At 36.3% G+C, this 26,706-nt stretch overlaps 1 protein-coding gene across 2 annotated transcripts; it reads right to left on the bottom strand.

Annotated features, from left to right (window-relative positions):
- Positions 1–501: 501 nt before the first annotated feature.
- On the bottom strand, positions 502–26,692 carry cpt1ab (carnitine palmitoyltransferase 1Ab (liver)). Of its 2 annotated transcripts, none has more exons than XM_007228069.4 (19): positions 26,580–26,692; positions 19,306–19,464; positions 18,911–19,053; positions 17,251–17,422; positions 15,633–15,734; positions 14,311–14,448; positions 14,143–14,220; positions 13,244–13,351; positions 11,978–12,065; positions 7,916–8,111; positions 6,562–6,750; positions 6,297–6,402; positions 6,043–6,159; positions 5,385–5,549; positions 5,152–5,286; positions 4,315–4,467; positions 3,896–4,009; positions 2,408–2,500; positions 502–2,306 (listed from the first exon to the last, which is right to left on the bottom strand). In XM_007228069.4, exons 2-19 carry the CDS (start codon positions 19,444–19,446, stop codon positions 2,220–2,222), a joined length of 2,325 nt encoding a protein of 774 aa, XP_007228131.1. In that variant the 5' UTR covers positions 19,447–19,464; positions 26,580–26,692; the 3' UTR covers positions 502–2,219. The 2 variants fall into 2 exon arrangements, with proteins under 2 accessions (XP_007228131.1, XP_007228132.1); XM_007228070.4 differs by lacking the exon at positions 11,978–12,065 and adding an exon at positions 10,462–10,546.
- Between the last annotated feature and the right edge of the window lie 14 nt (positions 26,693–26,706).

Below are 26,706 nucleotides of genomic sequence, written 5' to 3'. Positions count from 1 at the left end.
TCACATATTTATTGATATTTAAACAAGAGAAATCAGGCAAAATGCGCCGCGCCGCACTGCGCTGCCCGCGCGCTCTCTCTCTCGCTCTCTCTCTCTCTTCCGCAGCGCGGAACTGAATTCAGCGCGAGGCTAGAAAAAATTTGAAAACTCAGTTCAGTTAAATAAATTAAGATGAGTGAGGACCTGTAAAGTTAATCAATATTGTCAAATATAAAGGATAGGTTGAGGTTTTGGGGAGCTGTTTCAATTATTTGAAACTGAAACTAACTTAAACTGATATTATTAGCGCACTATTAGATAGCTTTTGATTGTGTTTTAAATGAGTTTTTATTTATATTAATTATTTTTTATTCATTTTAAATATTTTTAGTATTTTATTGATCTTTTTTTTTTATTGATGGGCCCCCAAACTAAATTCGCCTTGAGCCCCCAAATTGCTAAGTCCGCCACTGCATATAAACATATTAGTTACAACACTGAACACATTTCATTGACACGGAACACTTTCCAGAAAAAATCTGTGATTTTATTTTAGTTTTTTTCCATTCAGCCTTTTTTTTCCATTCAAATCAAGAACACCAAGCGATTAATGAGCACACCCTATTCACGAGCCAAAGCAACGAAATGCACAGTGAAAACACTGGTTTGAAACTGATAAATAAATAGCACAACTTTCTCTGCCATTGATAAATAACATATACAGAATAAAATATCCCTTTGTCCTCTGAGTTTGTGAACACACCCATTTGTTCCTTTTGAATGGTTGCTGTTCCTCCTCGATTCCTTTTCCTGCACTGTGTGAAGGCCACACTCAGGATCACTGCAGCTCAGGAGAGGCTGAACTGCGTCGCTGTGTCCGCCGTAGCTGCCTGTTCATATTAACCTGTACGATCATTAAATTAATGGATAAAACATCTGCAGCTTCACCACTGTAGGTCCACAGTAAGTTACATGATCATAAAATGCAATAAGTAGCATTTTCCAGTTTTACATGAAATCAAAGGGGTGGTGAATTGTGGTCCTGATGGCTGATGTCCATCAGGTTTTGGTAATTAACAGCTGAGCTTCGACTATATTTCAGTAGGAATATACTGAACTTTGCTGACCCTCCAGGACTGAAGTTTGCCACATATGTTTATGAGGTACCCAGCAGCGCCCACTGCTGAAAGAATTGAAGAACCTTTAGCAGTTTATAGAAGGGTAATCTGTGTTTTTACTTTTTCGGTTTTTTTTACATGATTTCTCCCCTTAAGCCGCGTATTTATTATTATTATATAACTGGATTATTTATGCCATATGGAAATGCTACTCAATGCATGATTAAACCATTCATCAATCCCAGTACAATCTCAATTTATTGCTAGATTAAATTGTTCAGAAAAAAAAAAAAAAAAAAAACTCCTATGGAGTTAATGCAGCCTACCGGACAAGCCTATGTGCAATAAAAAGGCTTCAGAGGTCACAACTGTCCACAATGTGCAACTGATACACAAGAAAATCTCATGACAATGTAATATATAGAAAACTTCACTTCACTATATAGCCTTCAAGTAACTGTAGTATACATGGCGTACAGAGAGAGAGTAAGCACTCTAATGGCTCCCTCTAGTGGCTGACCTGTCCCAGTGCCAGTGAAAAACAACTGGGGTTACAACTATCCTCAGTTCTAAATAACCTGAGTATGAATGAAAATGTCTGCTAAAAAAACACAGCATTCACTTTGACATAAAGCAGTTATAGGATGGAGCGTGGTTGTGCGCACAGTACGAGTGAAATCAGAGCGTCTTCTCAGACTTTTATCTGGGTTCTGGAGTTTCTGTGATAGCCGTTCTATTCTATAAGGCAACAATGTATTAATATGCTTAAAAAAAACAATATGAGGGAAATGAAGGCTACTACAATCTGCTATAAAAAAAAAGGCCCACTGAATAGTTTCTCCCATTTTACACACTTGAAATAACAACAGCGGGAATATACCCACCCTTTCATGCTTCATTTATACTTTCTCATTTCCCATCTCTTAGAACATAAATTAAAAGCCAACAATACATCTGTACATGCCTCTGTACATGCCTATGGAGGAGTGCTCTAACACTTAGAGCATTTCCCTGAAATGAAACCCCTTTTATGGAGAGAAGAAAAAAAAAAAGAGAAAATGTGTGCGTGTGTGAATGAGTGAGCGAGTGAGTGTGAGTAAAAGAGAATAGAGGGAGCAGTGTTCACTTGGTGGCTTTCTTGTCGAGTTGGAAGAGGCTCAGAATATCGCGCATGGCCTGCTGAATGTGCTGACCAAAACGGTGAGAGTCCTAAAAACACATCAATTTCAATAGTTTAGCCTCAGTGAACTGAAAGTACTGTTATATTGGAAACTGCAAAAAAAAAATAATAATAAAAGTAGAATACTCACAGTTTCTGGACTGGAGTGTTTGCTGGATATGTGGAAGTTAATGAGGTTTTCCCCAAGAATGATGTATGATACACCATAACCATCATCTGCCACCTAAGATGAGAACATAATCGTCGTGGTTATTCATTATCATGAATGTTTACTATAAAATCAATTAAAAAACTAAACCAAGGCATAGACTGCAACACTGCTCTGACCGCATAGCTCTATATAATTATATCTGATCACACACTCAAAAATAAAAAGTGGTATAATGGGTTCTTTAACCCCTTATGTTCCCTGACTTTTATCGCACCCTGAGGACTACTAAATAACTACATGCAAAGCAATGCAAACTGTAAGAGTTATCAAATCTTAAAGAAAAAAAACAGCAAAGCAATGCCATCACATGTTTTGAGTTCCATAAATAACCATGTTAGTTAAAAAAAAAGTTTTTTATGAAGTGTCGACATTACTCAAAGAATCCTTTGAGTTATCATCCGCACTTTCCACAGTTTACATTAATTAATGCCATTACCAATTAAACTATTCTAGGGACAAAATAAGCATTAAGATATTCTTGAACTTTTGCCCTGATTTAAAAATATACAAATAGTAATAAGAGTTGTGAGTCTGGCTTGTATCTATTTAGATATACAGATGAAACTTGCACTTTATTAAATAACAAGACATGCTGAGTATGCTGAGACACAGAACCTGAGACCTGTCCTCACTTCTTAAACAATATGATTTTTTAGCAGAGGACAATACGTAGTTTGTTTCTAAAAATATATTGTCACAATTTTGTTCTACGACAGCTTTATCTCATTAAAAATATGAATTTGATTTAGTAAATTTAGCATATTGCTCTTGAAAGAGTTTTGTGTTATAATATGATGGTGTGAATAGGATTTTTTTTTAGGTTTAATCTGCAATGGTAAAAGAAGGGTTATGAATGGGTAGTAAACTGGTAGGAAGAAGTTAAAGATGTATGAAAAAAAAGGCTTTGAAGAACGTAAATGATACACTACACTGTTTGATCTTATTTGAAGAGTTTCCATCAGGTTGACCAGTATAGGATACCAAAAGATACCAGAAATATTTATACAAGATTATTATTACCAAATGAAGTTGATGAAAATTATAAAAAATAATTATTGTTTTTTTTATGAAATATATTCCAAATGTTGTTTTTTTTTTTAGATGTCATTAATATATTATGTATATTAAGTCAATTCTAAATGGCCGATTACACGCACATTTTGCATGCGCAGTGCCTCAGAGACGATGCTTAACTATGCTAAATTATTCAAAAAGGACATTATTAATATGGACTAAATTATTGAAACTGCTGTTTACAACTGGCTTCCTGCCTTGTTGTACCAAGTGAGAATTATGTCTAACGTAGTAAGTTTGCTTTTAACTTTTCAAATATTTTTTTTTTCCACACTCTAAGCGAGTGAAGTTGGAAACAATGGAAACATGGAGTTCTCCCAGTAGAGCACATACCGGTCCAAAGCCGCCTCCACTGGTGACGTACTCTGGGTTCTTTGCCAGGTTAAACAGGTCCACCTGCTGGAGAGGAGTCTGACTGGTGGACAACCTCCAGGGCTCAGAGAGCACCTACACACAAACACAACCAGTCAGCAATTCATTCCTAACACTGAATTGTTATTTTGGTCTATTTATGAAGGAGTGTTAACACAGTGTAACATTGATTCATATGATGTTTTCCAAAAAAAAGACAACCTTTGACATGAATTTGAGAATTTGACATGGATCCAGTAGTATATGTAGTCAATGAGCTGTGCATTAATGTATGTGTTAAGAACTAAAAGGTACAGCACTTTGGCCTGCTATTTTATATGTACTTTATAAATACAAATTACTTGATTACTTGATTAAACTTGCAGGAGAAAGGATCTCACCTCTTTAAGGAAGGGGGAATCCACACCCAGGTACCTGGACACCACATAGAGGCAGAAAAGATGCCGATCAATGCCTTTTCCTGTCATGGCCATTCTGTACAGATCCTGATGCTTGTCTGCAGCCACTTTCAGCAGTCGAAGTCTTTCCTCTCTCTGCGTAGAGAAGGATAATCAGACAAACATACATTATGGTTATTCTTAATTACAATATACAATATTACAATATTACAATTCTAAACATCCACTTGTAAAGATTTAGTAATGAGAAATACTATTTTTATTAAGTTTATTAACCTATATTGAAATGTTGCTTCTGTAGACAATCTTACTAGACTTGAAATGTAGCAATAAAAGGTGTGATTTACCTGTGTTTATAATTAATCATATTAAAAAAAAACAACCATTCATGAATCACAATAGTTTTTGCATAATTTAATTTTCAAAGTGCAGGGAACACACACTAACTGGCTATTTTTAATAACTGGATAAAACTCCTCTGCAATCAGTGGCTGCCTGAAGCCTGAAACCCATGGATATTACCAAATACTGAACTTTCTCTCCTCAGATATTTTGCCAGGCATTTACTGCAGCTGTCTTCAGTTGATGCTTTTACTGCCCTCTAATGATTAAAACTTGTATTGAAACCTTTTTGGAGCAAATATTAACTTTTCAACCAACATAAAACCAAATTCATTAATTTAATACTTAATTTGCGTAAAAATTGCTTAATTATTTTTTAAGCATTTTAAGCGTCCAACCTAAAACTGTAAAAACAGAGGGAGGATGTAAAAGAAATGCTGCATGTGATGGTATTTAGAGGTTGTGGATTAAGCTTACCGTCTGTTTCTCATCCATCATGGCACGGACAAAGTCGCAGGACTGGACGGTGCAGGAACGAACAGTCTCAGTGCGACCCTCTTTAAACAGTCTTGTCATGGAGGCCTCGTATGTCAAGCAGAACTTGCCCTTGTCCTGATGGATGAAAGATAGATGATTGATTAATGTAAGAACTGTGGTGTTAAGAGATTACTGTGTGTCTGGAGATCTGAGGTACTGGTTAGTGTGGTTACCCTGAAGTGGGCGAGCTGCAGAGCAAGCTGGATAAAAGCGTCTGGGCTGGTCTTGCACTTCTTAATGAGGCCTTTTCCGAAATCACTGAAGGGGATGATGTGGGAGTCCACGTCATCTGCTAAGGCATTAGCCACCTTCAGAGAGCTGGCGATCACTGACTGACACTACAGAAAAAGACAAAAATGAAAAGATTAAGCACAGCAGATAAAAGTAGCATCAATGGGATCTGCAACCTGATGTTATATCTTTATGGCAATGTGAAAAACTAATAAAATCTCATTTTCAGTTCCTGTTTAAGACATTTTTATACATGGTATTGAAATTTGATAAATATCAGATACATAGCAGTGTGAATCCACCAGATCAGAGCAAATGCAACCAAAGAAAAGTTTAAAGAACCAAATAAGTGGGTGTGGCCTAATAACATGCCCTTTTTACACAGCCATTTTAATTAAACTCTTTTTTACTATGAGTCCAGCTGTACACTTTCACATTTAGGTCTCAATGAAAAGAACCAAATTTATAGAAGTTTATTAAGAAAACTAATTTTGTCAACTTTACCTTTTGTGTAAATTTTGTGTTAATTTTAAACAGATAATAAGGTGAAACCATACAATCAAAAAGTAGTTTATGAGTTATTAAATCAGTGGCTTGTACCTCCTCTGGAATATCCCACTGTAGGCGCTGAGGTCCAGGCAGACTGGGATGAGTTTTACCCTTACAGTGACCATCCTCAGCATAACCCAGAGTCACAGGATCAAAAGCTAATACTTGCTGTAAAACACATAAATACATCATTAAATTACATACATTTATTTGTTTGATCTGTTTCAATCACTTTAGGTGTTTCTCTATTCTCAGGTAAGAGCGTATCTGTAAATACTCCATGTACAGTAATGTAAGTAATTTACCTCCCACAGGTGACCAACAATGGGGGCATCAGCCCAAGTGTGCTCAGCATTCAATCCCATAGTGCCGTTCTTAAACACGATCAAGTTGAAGGACTTATCAAACCATCTGTTAACAAGAAACAAGAAAATGTTACATTCTGACAGTACATGGCAAAATAATATCCACATATAATCAAAATAGCAATTGTCTGTCTTTTATTTGGACAGAAAATTAATTCTGAATTTTTTTATTCTAAATAATCTGAGAATGAGTCATGACTCTGACCTGTCATAGCATTTCCCATGGAGCAGAGATTTGGCATAGCTGTCGAGAGACTGGACCGGGTTTTTAGGATCATAGCGCTGTTCAGTGTCGTCCAGAGTCACAAAGAAAGCAGCTTTCTCCACCGAATCCAGAGCATGTTTATTCTTCCCCTTACTGAAGAACTCTGTACGAGCCTTGGCCCACGGCACTCTGTGACCACAAACACAAGGTGATAAACGCAGTTATATAGACCCTGTAGAAATAAATAATAATAATAATAATAATAATAATGATTATTATCATTATTATTAATAATAATACTAGCATACATAAAGCCATTGTAAAAAAACACTTGACAAAACAATACACCAAAATGTGTGCAATCCATGTGTTACACGGATTGCTTTTTAATCATCCTATATGGGTTAAGCAATGCAATGTGAAGGCATACCGTAATAAGTTACATTTATTATTTTAAATGTATTATTTTTTTTATTATTCAAAGAGTAAATAATTTGTAATCTCATGTCTAGTTCAGCGCACAACCACAACGCTTGCTGACTCGGGAAGTTATATTTTAATAAATACACAATACATTTCTGAGCTATACATTTTATGAGCTATAAGCCACAATTTTAAAAATTAAATAAAGAATTTGTGAAAAAAAAAAAAATGTTGCTGGTTGATTGTGTTTACACTAGGGGTAGGTGATATGGCCCTAAAATAATATCACAATATTTCATGGTATTTTTTTTTAACAATACTATTGGCGATATGACAAAACACTGAATTTAAGAAAATATATATATGTCAAGAATACACTATTGCAAAAAAATTTAATTGTTATTATTGCATACAATATTATTATATTACATATTATATGGCTCACCATTTAATAAAAAAATACAAGAATTGTATTAGAACTGTAACCGAAGTCAATGATCCAGAATGTCATAATACTAATAATGCACTCCAAATATCTCCATATATCCAGGATTAAAGTGAAATGAATGATGCTGGACAGATATAATCCGTCTATAGTAGATTTATAATGAGAAATGAGAACAGTGTGAATTTTTCTTTTGCTAAAAACAGCAAAAAAAAAAAGAAAAAAAAGCAGTGCCCTGATGTGATAATTGGAGGTGGTGAATTATGGCACAATATTTAAGGGTATAATATCGTTCATGATATTCAAAAATGTTGCCGATATTATCGCGAATGATACAATATGGCACACCCATGGGAAAAACTGTATAAACCACATCTTTTGCTATAACTTTGTTATAGTGGTGAAATCTTTTTACAGTGCTCTCCAGCAGATGCACTTTACATTTGAGTCTTCGGTCAAATAATGGTACTGCAGCAGCACCCTCACCTCTCTCCTGCAGTAAGAGCAGCCAGAGTCATCTCTCCGGGCTGAGGCTCGGACGTGTCGGCCAGAATCCTCTCCATCTGCTGCTCGATCTCTCTGGGGAACAGCAGCCGGCCGTCGTAAAACATCCACACCTTGAAAAAGCGCCCCTTGTGGTACACCACAATGTGCTTGCTCTCGTTCACATGCTGAATCACATCTATTCACGGGGGAATACGGGAGAGAAGTGGAGTTCTTAGTGCAGAGTAAATACAATCCAGCTGCAGTCTACTAAATAACTAAATAACTATCATAGCAAAGGCCTGTGCTTTACTAGCCCGCTACAGGAATTAACAGCTAATAACTGTAATTTATTCATATACTAGGCCTCTGGAATAGTGACAGAGCACATGTCAATTCCTATGGAGTCAGTTCCTATTTCTAAAACCAACATTTCTATTTTATTACTCAATATATAATAGTGGCCTCAATGCACCCAGTGCACCAGAGCCGATTCACAATGACATGAAAGTAAAGGGGGAGATGAAGACGTGGGAGATCAAAGTCCAAACACGTATTTTCTGAACACCACAGGAAGTGTGTGGGACACACTACAAATGGCCTAAATTTATATGGCTGTTTCTGTTTCTTTTACAGGGAACATAACTTCCCTGTGGTGCTCAAACAAATGTTTGGTCTTGATGGGAATGATAAAAGGGCTTTGTTAATGAATACTCTTCCTCCAGGCTTTAGCTTCCTTATACTTCCTTAGGACTTTCGATTTCAGGATCTAAGAAATAATATAGGTCAATCTTACCACTATGGACTATCCCCCAAGATACGTTAACAAATGTTTAAGTGGCAAACAACGTGACACAAATATATGTTCAAAAAATGACACATGAAAAGCTTTAAAGCCATATAAATTAATCTCATACTCACTGCACACCAACCAGTGCTTTCAAACAGTGTGCTTTTCATGCAGGTGTTATTTGCCGGTCAGTTATTTATTCAGAAAGCTTTATAAAATTAATAATTATATATAGTATTTAGTAAAATAAAACAGGCAGGGTTAAAGAGCAATTAGCAGGTGCAGACCCTCCACTGCTCTTATCAGAGGGGGTATAATTATTGGCAGTAAAAACTATGAAGGACTATGACCTCTAACAACCAGTTAACTGCCATCTTCTTCATGTTTCTGTAAAAGCAAAATGAAACGTCTTTCTCCTATCAGCACTGTACCCATTTTAAATATGGACAAAAATAAATTCACTTCAGAGTGACCGCCTATAATACTAATCTCATGCTTAAACCTTTGAAGTCAAAGTTATTGTTACAAACAAAAACTGCTCCTCCACTGCTCCTCAGCTTAATGCTGGGGGGTGGGGGTTCTGTTCATGTGCTCCTATTCTACCGGCAATACTTCTCTACAGGAACTAATAATGCTGTGTAGGTATTTGCACATCTTCGTAAGCAGTGGATTTTTAACCATGTAATTTAAATGAGATTGCATTAATTATTGACTTTTAAAATGTTTAGGCATTCAGACATACAGTCTACCTCCAAACTATGTGTTTTTTTTTAGCTTCACTCTTAACTTCACATTCCTGCACCAGAAGAACCCATAATGAGCTTAATGCTGAAATATGGAAAATCAGGGACCACAGTTTTGCATTTTCTGTATTTAAAAAAAATAAAAAACAACACAAAATGAACCCTATCTTACACCCTGCACTAGAGGTGTCATGACGCTCATTGCTAATTTACACCCCGTGAACAGTCTGTTTTCACACCTTTTGCCTGTGCCCTTAAAAATAGCTACTGAGCTCAAGAATAAACCTACACTGATGGGCACGGTGGTCAGGAAATGAGGTGTGTTCAGGTACAAATCTTGGCAGCAGAAAACACAGGTGCTCCACTGACTGATACAAACCCTGACAACAGTCAACCATCAGACGTCCACTCCTATCTTAGCTACAGAAGCGCTGCACTGTTAAAATATCAATCTGCCAAAGTCAGAGTGCACCTGCCTCTTAAAGGGAATGGCAAGTGACACACTGATTTGTTTATTTCAAAACATTTCAAAATACACCCATGATTAATGAAGAGAATTAGAACATTCCAGTCAGTGACACCCTAAATCAAGCTGCATGGTGCACGGTTGACGGCTCGCCTATAGATCGCTAAATTAGGGCCCAATGTGTTTCAAGAATGGTCCCATACTAAAGTATTGAGCTTTATTAGCCTGATATGTGCTTGAACCCTAGGAATTGCCTTTTGTTGCTATATTTAATATGTACTTTATAAGTTACTGCAATAACTTTGACTTCAAAGGGTTAATTGCATTGTAGGCCATCAGTTTGGCCTGATGCACACTACCCTGGCCAAAATCCCCCAGGTGAAGTAGGTATGTGAACAATCTGATTACACCACACCCACACTTTTAGATCACACCTCTGCAACGACATGCATTCTTTTAACCCTCACCCGCATGCACTGTTGAGTAAAGTGTCGGATTAATCGGAATCGCAGATTAAGGTGCTGAAGCAGAGGACAGGAGAGAGCTCTACCTGTTTCTACCCCTGGAACTCGAGTGGTGTTGAACATACGCTCATATTGGGATGAGCACATGGGAATAGTGTTTAGAACCATCAGCTGTAAAGCAAGAGGGAGAGTCAGACACTAACAGATAACACGAGGGAATACCACATACCTGAAGAAGAGGAGAAGGATGAGTGACGAAGGGAGAAATAAAAAGATGACAAAACGGATGAAGGGAAGTCGGAGGGATTCACAAGACCATGGAACCAATGAACTGCAGCCTCAAGTCACCAGTGCGATTCATCAGCATTATCAGTTCAGCTACAAATCAAATCAATTCGCTTAAGAACTTCAATTGTTTCTTAAGTTTAAGTCTACTAAGCAGCTAAACAAATATATAATCATGAAAACATGTTAACCCCTTAAACGCCATGGCCTTTTCTGCTAGTCTAGACTTCTATTGTTCACTCTTCTCATTTACACATTAGCTTCATACATTTAAAAATAAATCTAACTTGACTTGACTTAAAAAAAAAAAAACTATTGTTATTGCTATTGTAAAATACGTCATTAAGGAATAATTTAAAGTTTTTCACATTAATTTCCATCTGCCACACACCTGTTCATATGGTAGTGTTACAAGATGCTTATAAAAGTGTGGGTACACCTGGCCAATTTACATATAAATCACTATCAGACAAAAACCCGGCATCTCCAAAATCACAAATTCTTAACTTTCCTATAATTCTGGAGCATTTCTCCTGGTCAATTTATAATAAAATATGGCTAAAATATAACTAAAAACTTCCAGATTCACACCAAGTGAAAAAGCAGAAAAGATCTAAAGTTAACATTGCATATTTGGAATTGATATTTCTGCAAATGTTAAAGCACCATTACTTTATACAGAGGTGCTTGAAAGTTTATGAATCCATTAGAAATCCATTAGAAGTCTGCATGAATTTGAAAAACTTAATCAGATTTTCAAAGTGCTAAAAGTAGAAAAAACATTCATTAAAATATCAGACTTGCTCAATCCGTGTAAAATTTGATCAAGTTTTGTCTAATTTATGCAGAAATTTTGAACGTTCAAAAGTGTAAAACTTTCATGCATTAGTCATTAACTTTATAAACTTTATTTTCTGTAATCGCTAATCGTATAACAAATAAATAGTAGTTCGGATATCCCACAAAGCCAGTACTTAGCATAATATAGTAATTTGGCCAGCGGTACCCAAACTTTTAAACACACTGTTCTTTAAAAAAATACAAATGAATCCATTACAATTATCTCTCACATCAAAATGACACCAAATTTCTGTGCTACCTAATAACACATGATATAGAGGTATAGATGACAGGCAGAGATTAAGCTGAATAACTCAACACTAATACCTGAAGAATGAGTCTGTTTAAGGGGTTAAAAGCTAAAATCTGCTGACTGCAGGTCGGGTGATGTGAGGCTGCGTGTTTTAGGTTAACTCGTCACATGATGTGAAGAGTTCAGGGATTAGCGGTTCGCGGCTTCCTTGCCCTCTCTCTTACCTGTCTCCACGCCCGGGATGCGGGACGTGTTAAACATGCGCTCCCACTGTGCCGAACACAGCGGCACTTTGTTCTCCAGCAAGTAAACCTGCGCATGTGCCACCGTGCGCACATTTAACACAGCGACATCCGAAAGCAAGGGACAAAACACAGCACTGTTTAGGGGGGATCTTTCAGAATCATGCAAACAGTGAGGGTCAAGAGAAAGAGCAGAAAAAACAGAAAGAGAGAGAGACACAAAGAAGTGAAGAAGGAAAGAACAACACAACAGCTTTTTCATGCTTGTACATGTCATGATTTATATATAAACATATTTCTATATAAAACATTCTACATCAGTGATATTCAGCCAAGCATATACATTGCAATACATCTATATAAGAAAACGCATAATTAGGCACTAACTAAGTACATTGTACTGTGCACATGTTTGCCATCTGAGCAAAACATTTACAACCATTACTCTGAGCAATAAGATCTGGCCAGAACACATTAGAACAGATAATAAATAAATTAAAAAATTAGAAGAATGTCTTATTCCAAAGAAAGTGTGATTTTTTTTTTGGTAATCAGGAGAACAAAGCTTTGATCCAGATTTCTCCTGGACAGTTTTATTGTTTAATGTCAATTAGCTGTTACATTAAGGCAAAGTGAATTAGTGTGATTTAGAACACTTTTTAATTTTTTACTTTTTTTTTTTTACTGGTTAAGGATGGTTTATGAAAGAAAAAGTCAATATGAAATATAAAATATTATATTAGGAGCGGCAAAACGCATTTAAAAATCAATTTTGTGGCGTTTTGAATCTATTCAGAATCGCCAGGACTAGGAATCACGATGCTTTAAATAGTCTTTTTTTTTCTCAGCACCCCAAGCAGTTAGTATCTGTTGAGATGCTTGTTCATCAGGCTCCAGCATAGGCTGTATATTGACTACGGCACAGATTTCATGCAGAAGAATAAATTTGCCAGAACTCAACTAATTATGTGTTAAGCTCCAAGAATTAGTTCCACTGCTATTGTCATGTATTGCCCTACATATCCTGTAAACCTAGAAGTGTGTTTTGCATTGCAACTGCACTGTAGTTTTATTTAATGCAGAAATAAAATTACAATTAAGCAAAGACACACTGCTTTAGACTAAGATATAGCCTTGCTAATGTGAAGTACAGAAGCTATCCACGTAAGCATAGTACAATTTTTTTGGACTATAAGAGAAAAATATATAGAGAGTGTTTGTTTCTATAGTGAGAAAAGCAGTACTCACGGGTTTGATCTGAGCACGGTCCAGTTTCCTCCTGTACAGCATGGCGGAATGGATGGCATTCCCTGCCCTGGCTGCTTGAAGATGAGTCGGGAAAACGTACAGGAAGTCCTGTGGGTGTCAAATGTAGAGAAAATTTTCTCTTACAATGTGTTTAATGGAAGTTGAAAAAGGTTTTATATGGCATTCCAGCTAGGTAGATGCTAGGGTACCCTAGGAGGTTGATATACAGTGTTGCTAGGTAGCTGCTATTGTGTTGACATATGCTAGGTTGCAAGTCGGTTGCTATGCTGTTGCTAGGTATGGTTTATATGGTGTGGTTAAGTGGTTAAGTGCTATTTTATTACTTAATTAGAGTTTTTTTGTATTATTTAAATCAGTGATGATACCCATTCCAACATAATTGTTTGCTATAGTGTCTCAAATGGTTGATAAATAAGTAGTTGCCAAATGGTTGTTGTGGTACCCACTGTGGTTGGGTATCCTGCTTGTGTTTTTGTATGACTGTAACATCTTTTAGTGTTAAATTAAAGTATACATTGTTTTTATATTACTTACAAAGTAAAAATGCAGTATTAAATGTTAATACTCGTCACTGGTCAGCTACAGTATATAGAACACTTAATAAATTACAGATATGGTATTTTTTGTGATAAATAGTACCAGAGTTATTCATGTCTTTCTAACCATGTTAAAAATGGCATGAGTGGAATGCCCTGAGAATAACAGAGTCATGGTTGCTGTAATAAGGCCCAATGTAATTAGAATGAAACCTATCTTTCATTCAGTATCTTTCTCACATGATGCCCATTCACATTGGCAACAACACCCATGTGTTGAGGCATCTCTAAAGCTCAGGACCTGGAGCTCTACACACACAGAAAAGAGCATCTCTACTTTACCATTGCATAGTAGTTGCTGTTGACCATGATGGGTCCACGTCCTCTTAGGTAAACATACTCTTCCCACCAGTCACTGACCTGCCAACATCAAAGATAGAGGAGCCAATATTTATATCACAAATAAAAACCTGACACAGAGATCAAAGTTCACATATGATGTCAGCTTACATAGTTGGAAGTCCACCAGGACTTGAGCTTCAGGTACCACTGAACTCTGGGGCCCAGATTCTTCTCAAAGTCCTTCGCCAGCCCTTCCATTCGTTTGTAATCCTCATCATCCATGAGAGCACGTGCAGATTCAAGATACTAAACAAAGAAGAATTCAAAAGTACCTCAATATAATGTTTCCAAGCAATCAGAACACAAAATGCACAAGAGACCACTTTAGTTTCTGAATCAGTTTCTATTTTTTTTAATGGTATATGTTTGAGTAAAATGAACATGGTTGTTTTATCCTATAAACTACAGACAACATTTATCCCAAATTCCAAAAAACAAATATTGTCATTTAGGGCATTTATTTGCAGAAAATGAGAAATGGATGAAATAATAATAAAAAAAGATGCAGAGCTTTTAGACCTCAAATAATGCAAAGAAAAGAAACTTTTTAGAAACAGAAATCAATATTTGGTGTAATAAGTCTGGTTTAATCACAGTTTTCATGCATCTTGGCATGTTCTCCACCAGTCTTAAACACTGCTTTTGGATAACTTTATGCCACTTCTGGTGCAACAATTCAAGCAGTTCAGGTTGGTTTCATGGCCGTGATCATCCATCTATCTCTTGATTATATTCCGGAGAAACTCATCATTTTTAAGAGCTTTTTTTCAGGGCTGTATGATTAAAAAATCTGTGTTAAATGTGTTAAAATATTTATTTTCCCTGTTTTGACATACCTTAAATTTAGATTTTATGATAAGTTAACCAATAGAAATGCTCCAAAATTTGTTTTAAAACACTAACTTAAGAAGCTTTCTCTGTTTTCAGGAAAGCTGATGTTTTGGAGATACAAGTTTTTTATATGACAGCGAAAATATGTATGTGTATGCTATACGTGTGTATGCTATAAACGTCTTAAAATATCTCTTCTTGTTTAACTGTTTGATACTTGTTATTAAACAGTACATACATATTAAATACATTCATATATATATATATATATATATATATATATATATATATATATATATATATATATATATATATATATATATATATAATATAAATGTATAATAAATGTATAATTTTGTTATTTTATTTAACAAAACAAAAAAACTGTGGTAAACAAAAATAAACTAAACACAAACATAATGTGTATATAAAGAATAAATAATTATGTAACTGAATCAGCATAACAGAATAACAATAAAAACTCTATATACTACATCATTTAATGAGCTATCTGAAGAGACGTGGCCTTTAATATTGTGTAATATGCAGCATTATGAAGCATGTGCTTTGTTATCTGTAATAAACAAATATAAACTCACTCTCTTCACTGTGCTCTTCACTGAGGGCACGGGCAGGTTTGGCAGTGAGCTTTGGTAACTGTAGAGCATTGGCTTACGACCAGAGAACAACTTCACCAACACCTGCAGAGATAACAGGTTCAGGCGTCACACACACAGCACGGGAACACAACAGCATGCGGTAGAAGTGATTAGCGTGCCCAGCAGAACAAATATAGCACATGGGTAAAGGGTGTCCGAATGACAACTAAAAGCTGTTCGTTTAGGCTATTGTGCATTGAGCCTTTCTATTGAGGTTTATTAAGTTTTTTTTTTTTTTTTTTTTTACAAATTTTACAATACTGATACAACAATACAATACGATATAATACAATTTAGAGTGGGCCTAAAAGTGTGATGCTCACATATAGGATCTTACAGATTAATCCTCTAATACTGAGATCAAAAGGGTAGCCATTTTTGCCTTTTAATCCAATTCACTTGTAGAAAATTGTATAAAAAAAAACACATATTACAGTGTAAATGGATAACCCTACAAAGACTGGGGTTCAATTCCGCACCGGAGCAAGACAACCTTCCAAGGACTCCTTATTAATGATGCAGTAAACATTCTGCAGTAGGGGTGGGCGATATGGCCCTAAAATATCATCATGATATTTCAGGGTATTTTCAAAATTACGATACTCTCAAAACACTGAATTAAAAAAATATTTCAAGAAAACACGACTGCAACAAAATTTAAATTAAATATTATAATTGCATACGATATGACATATCACACCCCTAACTGAGATATTAAAAAATACAAGAATTTTATCAGATTGTAACAGACGTCAATAATCCAAGCTGTCATAATACTAAGAATGCACTCCAAATATCTTCACATATCCAGAATTAAAGTAAATTAAATTATACTGGACAGATATCATCTGTATCTAGTAAATATATAATGGGAAATGAGAAAGAACAGTGTGAATTTTTCTTTTGCTAAAAAAAAAAACACAAAAAAGTAGCACACTGATGTAATAATTAGGGGTGGGTGATTTGGCATTTCAGGGTATAATATTGTTCACAATATTAAAAAATGTTGGCGATATTCTTGTGTAGAATATGATGGCACCCCCCTATACTGCAGCACAAATTATTAGACCTTAGATGACAAAAACAGCACTTTCGGTGTTTAACATAAGTTAAAAATAACATTTAGACTGTTTAATTCATGCAATAGTGTAGAAAGTGGTAAAATGAATAAAAAGCCTGGACCAGTTGTACTCTTAAATGACTTGGAATAAAAAATAACTAGAATACATATCTTATATTGAATTTAACAGTGTAGTTTTTACTTATCCCGTAAAAAAAGGAAGTTTTTGCCACTTTTTTGCATGATAGTAAATCTGTGTAAAGAAACAACACAGATACATAAGCAACTGTTTTCTTTCATCTATATAACAATAAAAACAGAGTGGTGCTTTCATACAGTGATAAGCACACAGAGCATCATCTAGAAACAGAGTTACAGGAGATAAAGCCAATGCCTCTGAATGCATCACACACATTAGATAATCTAGCTAGATAAGGTAGGGGGTAAAGTTTATTCAATATTACACAAGCAGGATGATTTATCCGGGACTGAACTCACCAGCCACATCTTTGTGCCTATGGACACAGTCCCGTGGCGGTTGTACATCCAGCCGTGCCAGGAGAGCAGCGATTTGAGAACATTCCTCATGACGAAAATGATAGTGACCCACAGCCCTGTGCCAACTAGCACTCCGCCAGCAATACGCTGCCCATCCTCTGTGATGTACTTACTGCAAAAATACACAGTGTTGCATCATTACACTTTACTGTTTACATGAGCAAATATATTGGTTGTGAATGTTGTGAATGTCTTAAACTGATACGAATTGGAAATATTAATAGTGGATTAATAAAATTCATTTAAGTGAAAAACACGAGATGATTATTTCGAGATTCATCTTACTTCCTCAAACAGATCATCCATAAGAACTACAAACAGGATGAGGCTTTGAGGTTTGTACAGTTGTCACAGCAGCAGTGACAGCAAGGTGGACAGGCTTATCTTCCTCATAAGAACATTCTGTACACTCAAGAGTACAATGAGCACAATAGGCTGCTACAGACTGAAATTACATGTTTATATTCTCAATTTCCAGCCTGGATGCTTATCAGCTTATTATTAGGTATAATAACTGATTAGAGGTGAATGCTGCATGCTATTGGCTTCTTCAATAAGATGTAATGGAATTGTTTAGATTAGTAGCTTGGAAATCAAGGCTTTAATATGAAACTGCTTAAACAAATATATAGTTATTACCAGGACTGGAAGATTTAAAAATGTATATCCTAATATATTTCTTAATTTTATTTGACACAATGTAATTCTGATATCGATATCCCTGCAAGAAAAAAAAACAGCTGGTTAAAAAGCTGGTCATCCAGGCAGAAGCATAGCTTATACTGGTAAGCCAGCATAGTGAATGTTACATTTAATTTTGGGGACTTAGTCATGCTAGTATTGAATTGCTGGTTATGTTGGTCTTATTGGTCAACCAGTTTGGTCTTACTGCTGGTTGACCAGCGTGCTCAAACTGTTTAGCTTACACGGTCAAGTTTGGTCATACAGGTTTGATCAACCAGCTTGACCCTCTTGAGCTGGCCATGCTGTTTGGTAGGGATAAACAAAAAATAATAATTCAGGTAACGTGCTCTTATGAATCACAGTCATTGACAGATACTTAAAAAAAAAGGGTAGGTTAATAATCTAAAATGTGTGTAAAAATCATATCACTTTAAAACTGTTAAAACTGATATGTGGATACTGAATTATTGTTCAGCCCTAGTTATAACCTGTTAAAGTCAAGAGTTATGTTGTTTTTCTTGCTATACAGTTTATTAAAAGATCAGATCCCACACTTCTGACAGAGTGTTTCTGGATATTTCAATAAGTTTCAAAGAAGAAATTATTCATTTAGACCATGCTTTCTTTAACAAATAAGCAATAACTCCCACTTCTAAGGGTATGCTGGTGTTTTCTTAAAAAAGCATAGATTTCATGTAGATTAAAAAGTCCATTTAAGAAAGCTGTTAGTTAAGGAAACAGAAATAATGAGAGCAAGATCATCATTAATAGTCTCTTCATTCTAAAGTCTAAGGTAGGAGTTAGAGACACTGCAGTTTCTGTGCTAAACCAAGACCAGATGAATGAATAACATTGTGTCCTTGTCCTTGTCACAGACTGTATGTCAAATGAACCATAAATTCTGTCAGTCATTTACCTTATTGGTATGTGAGTGGCCAGCTTTGCCACGATTCCGAATGAAGGGTCCATCTTGGTATACTTGGCATAGGACATGTATCCACTAACAACAACTAGGAGCCCAGTAGGACTTCCAGGATATACTCCAGTCATAACGCCATTCTAGAAAAATACAGAAAGGAGACAAAATTAGCATTTACCATCACACTGTTATACAACACAGCTTTATTATTCTCTGTGAATGAAAACAGATAATCCATTTTACAGCCATTTATCAGTTAAAGAATTAGGTCATTATTGGCTATAAGGGAGACATGACCTATATTTAAGCAATCAACGTAGTACTACTAATATGCCCTTTGAACCAGTGGCAGGTAAATCATTGCCAGAACAACAAGGAACTTCAATGAGTACCTTGAACCTAACGAACTTCTTCTTCCAGTTGTGCAGGCCGGAGAGGTAAACCTGGCGCAGGGCCTCATGGCACAGCTGTAGGTCGATGCCATCTGGAGTGACGGTGAACTGGAAGGCCACCGCCTGGTGAGCTTCTGCCATACTGCCTACAAATACTCACTGGAAGAGAAGAGAGAAGGAGGTTTAAATGATATAGTACACAACTCAATATGATTTGGTCTGTGTGATCTTTATAAAACTGCTCCAGTGTTAACCCCTTAACAGACCTTGGCCTGTATACGGGCTACAGGTGTAGGTGATACAAAAAATTCTTTATCTCTGCAGTAAAATAAGTTATTTATATTCTGAAACGTTGAGAGCTTTGGAGAGATTCTCCAACAGAACAGTTGGAGTAGCTGCATGTTCACTCTGTACTATTAATTGAAGATTCACTTTAAAATCATAACAAAATGACAAAAGTTTGGAGAACATGAAATGATTCATTTGTATTTAGGAAAATATTAATTTTAAAATGTTAAAAGTTCAGAAAAGTGCTAATTTTATGATTTGTATTCATTATATTTTGACAGTTGCAGATTTAATTTAATATATATATATATATTACAATTACAGTTAAGATTTTCAGTAATGTTTACCAAACATGAAACCTTTATATCTAACGCTTTAAGAGAAATCCTCAAGATATAGCTGTTTAATAACAGGCAGAAACGTAATAAAAATGCTGGAATGTTAAGTGGTAAAATCTGTATATTAAAAAAATAAATTAATAAATAAATTAAAATAAAACAAAAAGAATGGTATATGGAAGTCACAAACACACCCAATATCAAATAAAATACAGTATGTGCGTATATTGGGGAAACATGAGACTCATGCAGGTTTCTTTTCCTTTCATCTAAACAGACAGTTGTGCAAAATACAGTTTGTTCCATCTAGTGTCGTACTGCTCCCCTTGAGGTCATTACTGAAGTAGATACAGTCTGTAGAGTGTTAATTAAGCAGCAAAATCTAAATATTAGCATGCACACACACACACACACACACACACACACACACACCATCATGATTTCAGTTGAATCCAAAGTGGTGAACCATGAGAGATAAAGAATAAATACTACAGTTACCACAACAACTACACTTCCCATAATACCATGCAAATTTAATATCCTACACCACTGTAACATTCAGTTCTGTATAAATACACATACTTTTACATTATTAATAAATAATACGAAAAATCAAGCATCTCTTCAAATATATAACAGAAATTATTTGTGGAATCAGAACTACATTTTTCTACTTTTCATGACTACGCCTAAAATGATGATACCAGGATAACATAATCAAAATCATATTCATGATGGTCACATTTTATTGGCTCCAGGCTCTTATATTTGCCAACAATTTTTTTTCTATTGATTAAAATGGCCTTTAATATTATACATCCAGAATAAATGCTCATCAGTGTGGTCACTAAATGTGAACTACTTTTCTGTTTAACCTTTGTACCAAATGTGTACTGTGATGAATGCTATCAGTATGTAAAGAAAGCAAAGGGTATAACTAGTGAAGTTGGCATACAACATTATGTAATAAATGTGACCTGAATCAGCTATGTGAACTGTGGCCTATATGCAAAAAACTAAGCAGAATTAAGATTACACATTATAATTTCTCTTCACTAAGAAAAAGGTTTGTTTTTAGTATGCATAATTACCCCTAAACTAAAGGAGCAGCAGTGTAATAAACGCCTCTTGAATGTCATCGCAGGTGTCCAACATAATCTGAGAAAGCCCACAGGTCTATAAACTAGTTAGACAACATATGTCAAATAAAACAATAGCTGAGCATTATGTTAACTCTCTTGCTATTGTTGTCAAGTGTGAAACGCATTAAAGAGCTTTAAACAATTTATTTAGACGTGATACATTTATCAGTTAGATCAGGACTATTCACTCTCGGTCCTGTTAGGCTGTAGTCTACAACTGTGTTTGCTTGGCTCAAACGCACCTTTTAGACCTGGAAAAAACAAGTGTGTATGAAAAGGAATATCACCATCCCCAGGAGAAAGATAATGATCAAAGTTAACATTATAAGATCCAGAGCGAAAGACAGCATGTTATATTGTTTTTACAGTACATCATGTATTTAGATAGCAATAATATTTTCATGTTTTATCTCTATAGGCTGACACACTGAACTTAAATTTAAATAAAGATTCCAATAGTAAAACTGAGTGTCAACTTCAAATTGAGCTGGGAGGTTATTAAATGCATTTGATTAATTGAATTACTGCTTTAAAGTGATTAGCAAAATGGGATAATAGTTGAGATTGTACATGTTAACATATAGAAGCTGCAAAAAAAACTGTAAAGAACTTTTATGCAGCAGTAACTTTCATATTTTACACCTTTTCTTTACTGAAATACAATGAGATTATGTTTTCACCATGTTCAACATAAGCTGCATGCAAGGATGAAGCTTTCTATTTGTTAAAAATAAATAAATGTAAAGGAACAATAGCTTGCACATTATTTTAAATGGTGCTGTCTGTTATATTATGTATATATATATATAATATATCATTTATTATGTAAGGACTAAAAATCATAATCAAGAATAAAAAGATTATAATTATTTTTTACAATATTGCCCAGTCCTGAAAAGTCCTGAAAATATCTAACATTAGCAGTACACAAAAAAATGAGTTTGGTATAAGCATGGAACAAGTAAAACAGTAAGTGGTTGAACAAACAGTACTTAATCTATTATAGCAATATCTCTAAATCCACTACAGTTTCCATAATACCATGCAAATCCAATGGTTTATAGTAATAACATCAGCTAACAACCCCACAGACCACAACAGCGATAAAAAAAACACTATACTGGATTCAGACATTAGCATATAAAACACAGTTAACATCCCTTTTAATCCCTGCAAGACCTAACTTTCGGATAAACCCAATAATGGTGCATCTAAACTGGTATGAATTGGGCATAATCTAGGCTTTTCCAAAATATAGTCTATGACTAGGTGAAATCCCAGTTCAGGAAACTGCCCATTGGTGTTAATATCATATTAACTGTAAAACTCACTCTACCCTTTACAAATTGTCTGTGTCGTGAGCTGCTTTAGGTAGGGTCAGCCCTGATCCAAACAGCTAAATGTTGTAAGACAGAGGTCACCTTGGAAAAGGACAATGACATTAAACATACCAATTAAATATATATAGACAGTTTTCCCGGGTAAAGAAGCGGTATGTCTTTACTGTATAATCTAAGGCAAAAATCTCTCAAACTTTATCAGAATCTGAAAATGGCTGCACCATGTGGAACTGCAGTACAGTATGTTCTCCACACAATGAGCAATGGATGTTGAAACAGCAGTTTATGATATGCCTTGGGCTATCTCAAAGTCCACACCTGTTTGTGGTTTTGTTTGAGTGTACATTAGTAAGAAACTTATGAATTTAAGTGCATAAACTCTCATTAATACTGTCTAACTATGACTATGTTGTATTTTTGTGGTACATGCAGCTGTTAACATTTTTTGGTAAAACATTTTGATTATTTTGTGTAATAATTCCTGTCAATGCAAGCTGTACCAGATCATGCTGCTACTCTAGGTTAGCATTCAGCTTAGCATGGATACCCGCTCGCTTTCCGCACTTTCACTTCTTTGTGCAGGGCTTTCAACTTCCCTGCTCCAGCTAATGGCATCACAAAGAGCTGCAGTCACTAGGCCTGGGTCAGTCAGTCACCCAAGCTTACATTTCTTTTATATAAATATGGTTGGTAATGTGCATTGTTACAAGTGCATCCAGGGAATATCATAACTGTAAATACAAAAGTATTAAAGACACAGTATTCTCAGTTACTGGCTAGATGTAAATATTAACAAGTCAGTATGGTTACAGTTTTGGATAAAGGAATCTGCCTGTTTTAGGGCCCTCTTTTTATTTTGATGGATTTGCATTAGAATGAGGAAACAACAGTGTTGGATGTTCACGGTGTGTCACTTCAATGCACCAAACCCATTATACAACTATGCCAAGGAAAATCCAGTTTTCCTTTGTATGGTAGACATCTTTTAAATTTTTTAATTTGTAAACCATAAAAAAGCTATTTTAGTTTCTACCCAAAACAAGTCAAATCAACTTTATTGTTAGAGCAGAACCTATGAACTGCTTTGCTGTAAAGGTAAAAAAGACAGAATGTGTTGATCCTACAACACCTTGCGTTGTTTATTTAAGCTTTGGTGAAAAATCCAACTCAAAAGCAGCATTTTTATAAGTACATCTGGTTTCAGATCTAAGCTGGTCTTTGATGGTCAAGGTGGTTGGAAAGCTGGTTATTCTGTGAAAAATATCCACCATATGCTGATAAAAAATATCAGCATAGTTTATGTTGCTTTTTATTTCAGTTATACTTGACCATGCAGGTCAACAAGCATGAATTGCGAGGTCACTCTGATTGACCAGCTTGTTTTGCAGGTCATGCTAATCAACCAGCATGACCAAGCCTGGTCTTAAAGACTGTCTATCTTAATCTGATTGATCGTGCATGCAGACCAGCTAAACCATCAAACTCAAGTGAAAACATACTCTGAGCTGGTCCAGAGCTTTTAAAGAAGAAATCTGTTACAATATGGAGATGGTAAGAAGTACGCTTTTAGCTGATGCTCCCAACGGGCCTACAGTAATAGTGATAGGAGCATAGTTTTGCCCATGCAACAAAATTACTATTTTTACAGCATTAATAAGCTCAATGAAACTCCACATTTCATTGTTAGAATTTTGAGGCCCTGATATTTAAAATGTGGCACTAAGAACTATGAGAGTGCATATCTGAAATTAAGTCACGATAAGTCAACTGATAAGAATTAACAAACTGGTAGGACAGGGGAGCAGATTGCAATATAAATCCCATGAACATGCATGAATTTTATTGAGATATTTTCAGCTACTGCTAGAATTTTCACAGTTTATTGAATTATCATGACTTAATTTCAAGATGACATTGCCTGGAGAACTATATCAAGGGACTCTGTGTATTAACCGTCTTTTTTTTTTTTTTTTAACTACTTGTGCAAGTTCCCAGTGCCTTGTCTCACCTATAGAACTCTAGTGATGCCTCAACACCAGGAGGGTGCAGACCAGCACATGCCTCCTTTGATACGTATGAAGTCAGCCTCCGCCTCTTTTCGAACTCGGCAAGCAATGCAGAGTTCCCATACATAAGCTCACAGACGTCTTGTGCTAAGCAACATCACTCTTTAGAGAGAGCAGGACCAATTGTGCTCACTCAGGGCTCCGGCAGCTGATGGCAAGCTACATGAACAGGATTTGAACCAGCGATCTCCTGATCATACTAGCAGCACTTAGCCCACTGGACCACTCAGAGCCCCCTTCTTTGAGCTTTTTAATGGTGTAAAAATAGCAATTTCCTTGCATGGGCAATGCTATGCCCCTATCACTAGCACTGTAATTCTGTTGGGAGCATTGGCTAAAATCAATATATTTCAGAATGCTGGTGGTGAACAGAGGTAGGGTATCTGTCAAAAGTTTGTAATTGTTATCATGTTTCAATACAACCCAAGTCCATTTCACACCAGATTTCTCCTTCAAGCAGGTCAACCAGCTTAACCAGCCTGAGTTGTCCATGCTGTCCTCCTGAGCATTATGTCATGATGTCATAACTCAGGGGTGACTATAAAACATACTGTCGATAACCCAATATTAGCATGTGATGGGAGCCATTCAGGAGCTTTCCAATTCATAGCTAACTAGTTGTGAGGTGTACATGGTATAGGTGTATGGTTTGGTTCAGACTGTCCTACATCTGATGGTACACTGTGTTGAGGGAGCTCATATATGCAAACAGTTTACGCAGTTTCCTTCCATAACACACAGCTTACAGGGCTGCTGTTACTGAAATAACACGTTCCAACATAACAAGGGCTTTTTTTCACAGCCTGCACACATATATGACACACCAAAAGTCGTGTGAAGGACACGTTAAGGCACCGGTACGTGTATCACACGTCAACGCGCGTTTCCCTGTCCCCTTCCCCATCCCCCAGCACTGCGCGCTCCCCTGATCACATGACCAGCCGGTGCAAGTGGAAACTAGGGGAAAGGTCGCCATGCTGTAGCACAGCACTGTGTGGTGAGAGAGAAAGCAGCAGTGTGGTGTCTGATCGTGTGCTTTCACGAGCCCACAAGCAGGAAATATAGCACAGAGACGTGCATTTTTACATGATGCACATTCATTTTATCTTCATTTACAGTTATATACACATAATACACGTGTATAGCCTGTTTAAAAGCATGGTCTGTTTTTCTGTAAACACCAACAGGGCTTAGAGGCTGTCTTGCTGCCAGCACTGTCTGTAACTATATTTAAAGCATATACTTCATAGACAACATCCACAGCATTAATATTGGCTTTAAATTTGACAGAAAGGGATGGGGTTAAATGAGGATACCATAGGCAGCTAGCTACGTAAGCAAAGCCAGTGGAGCTGTGGTGATTGGAGAAACAGTATGGCTGTCATACTCTGTGTGAGTGTGTAGATTATTCGACTATTCGAATATTGTATTGCTGTGTATGTTCGATTATTATGATCAATAACAATAATCAAGTGCCTTTCAATCTAATCTAATCTTTTAAGCTCACTAATCTTAAAGTCATGTCCTTGGACCTGAACCCATCACGGGCACCTACTGACTGACCTACCTACCCCCCACCCACCTCTATCTGCCCCCCTCTCACCCCCCTCTTGTAAAGCACGACGCCGGTGAGCATGCTTGCTTGCAACAGTGTTGCCAAAACACTTGTTTATATGACAGCATGCCCTCAGAGAAGACCTTGTGGCAGGGGGGCAAACGCTGCTTGCTATACGACCCGTTTGCATATTTTTGCGTTTACAAATGTGCTGTAAGTGAGCAAAAGCTGGAAAACACGGCTAAAATAGCTTTTTAAAAACCTAGTGCGCGGCTATTCGATTATATACGGCTCTAAACGCAGAAGTACGCACAGTACAGGCACTCGACTAGGCTGAACTGCGCTGGTTTATGTGCACATACGTAGTGTATGTGTGTGTTGTGTTTTGTGAAGTCAGAAAGATGGCTTCGTTGACTGTGCACTTTAACCTACTTACACTCACACACACAGACACATATACACTGCAGCACTCCAGACAACTACGTCTTTATACCGGCCTGCCCAGAAACTGCACTATATATATAAAAGCCCAGCAGAAATCCTACCTGTCCGTCTTCAGTCTTCGCCGGAGGCTCGTCGGGGGCTGGTGTGTGTGCGTGTGTGTGTGTGTGTGTATGTGTGAGGATTTGACCACTGCACTAGGCGCCGCCTAGAGAATGAATGAAAGTGGAG

The sequence above is a fragment of the Astyanax mexicanus genome, chromosome 2 (assembly GCF_023375975.1).
Source record: "Astyanax mexicanus isolate ESR-SI-001 chromosome 2, AstMex3_surface, whole genome shotgun sequence".
Classification (NCBI taxonomy): Eukaryota; Metazoa; Chordata; class Actinopteri; order Characiformes; family Acestrorhamphidae; genus Astyanax; species Astyanax mexicanus.
Note: the sequence above shows the minus strand (reverse complement) of the source record. Positions and strands in the feature narration are given on the sequence as shown.

Excerpts from the sequence above, each read along its gene's own strand:
- cpt1ab (XM_007228069.4), bottom strand. The coding sequence starts at position 19,446 with ATGGCAGAAGCTCACCAGGCGGTGGCCTTCCAGTTCACCGTCACTCCA. Across the intron at positions 6,160-6,296 it reads TTGTTGGTCACCTGTGGGAG|CAAGTATTAGCTTTTGATCC; the intron begins GTAAATTACTTA and ends TGTGTTTTACAG. Across the intron at positions 4,468-5,151 it reads TGATGGATGAGAAACAGACG|AGAGAGGAAAGACTTCGACT; the intron begins GTAAGCTTAATC and ends TTCTCTACGCAG.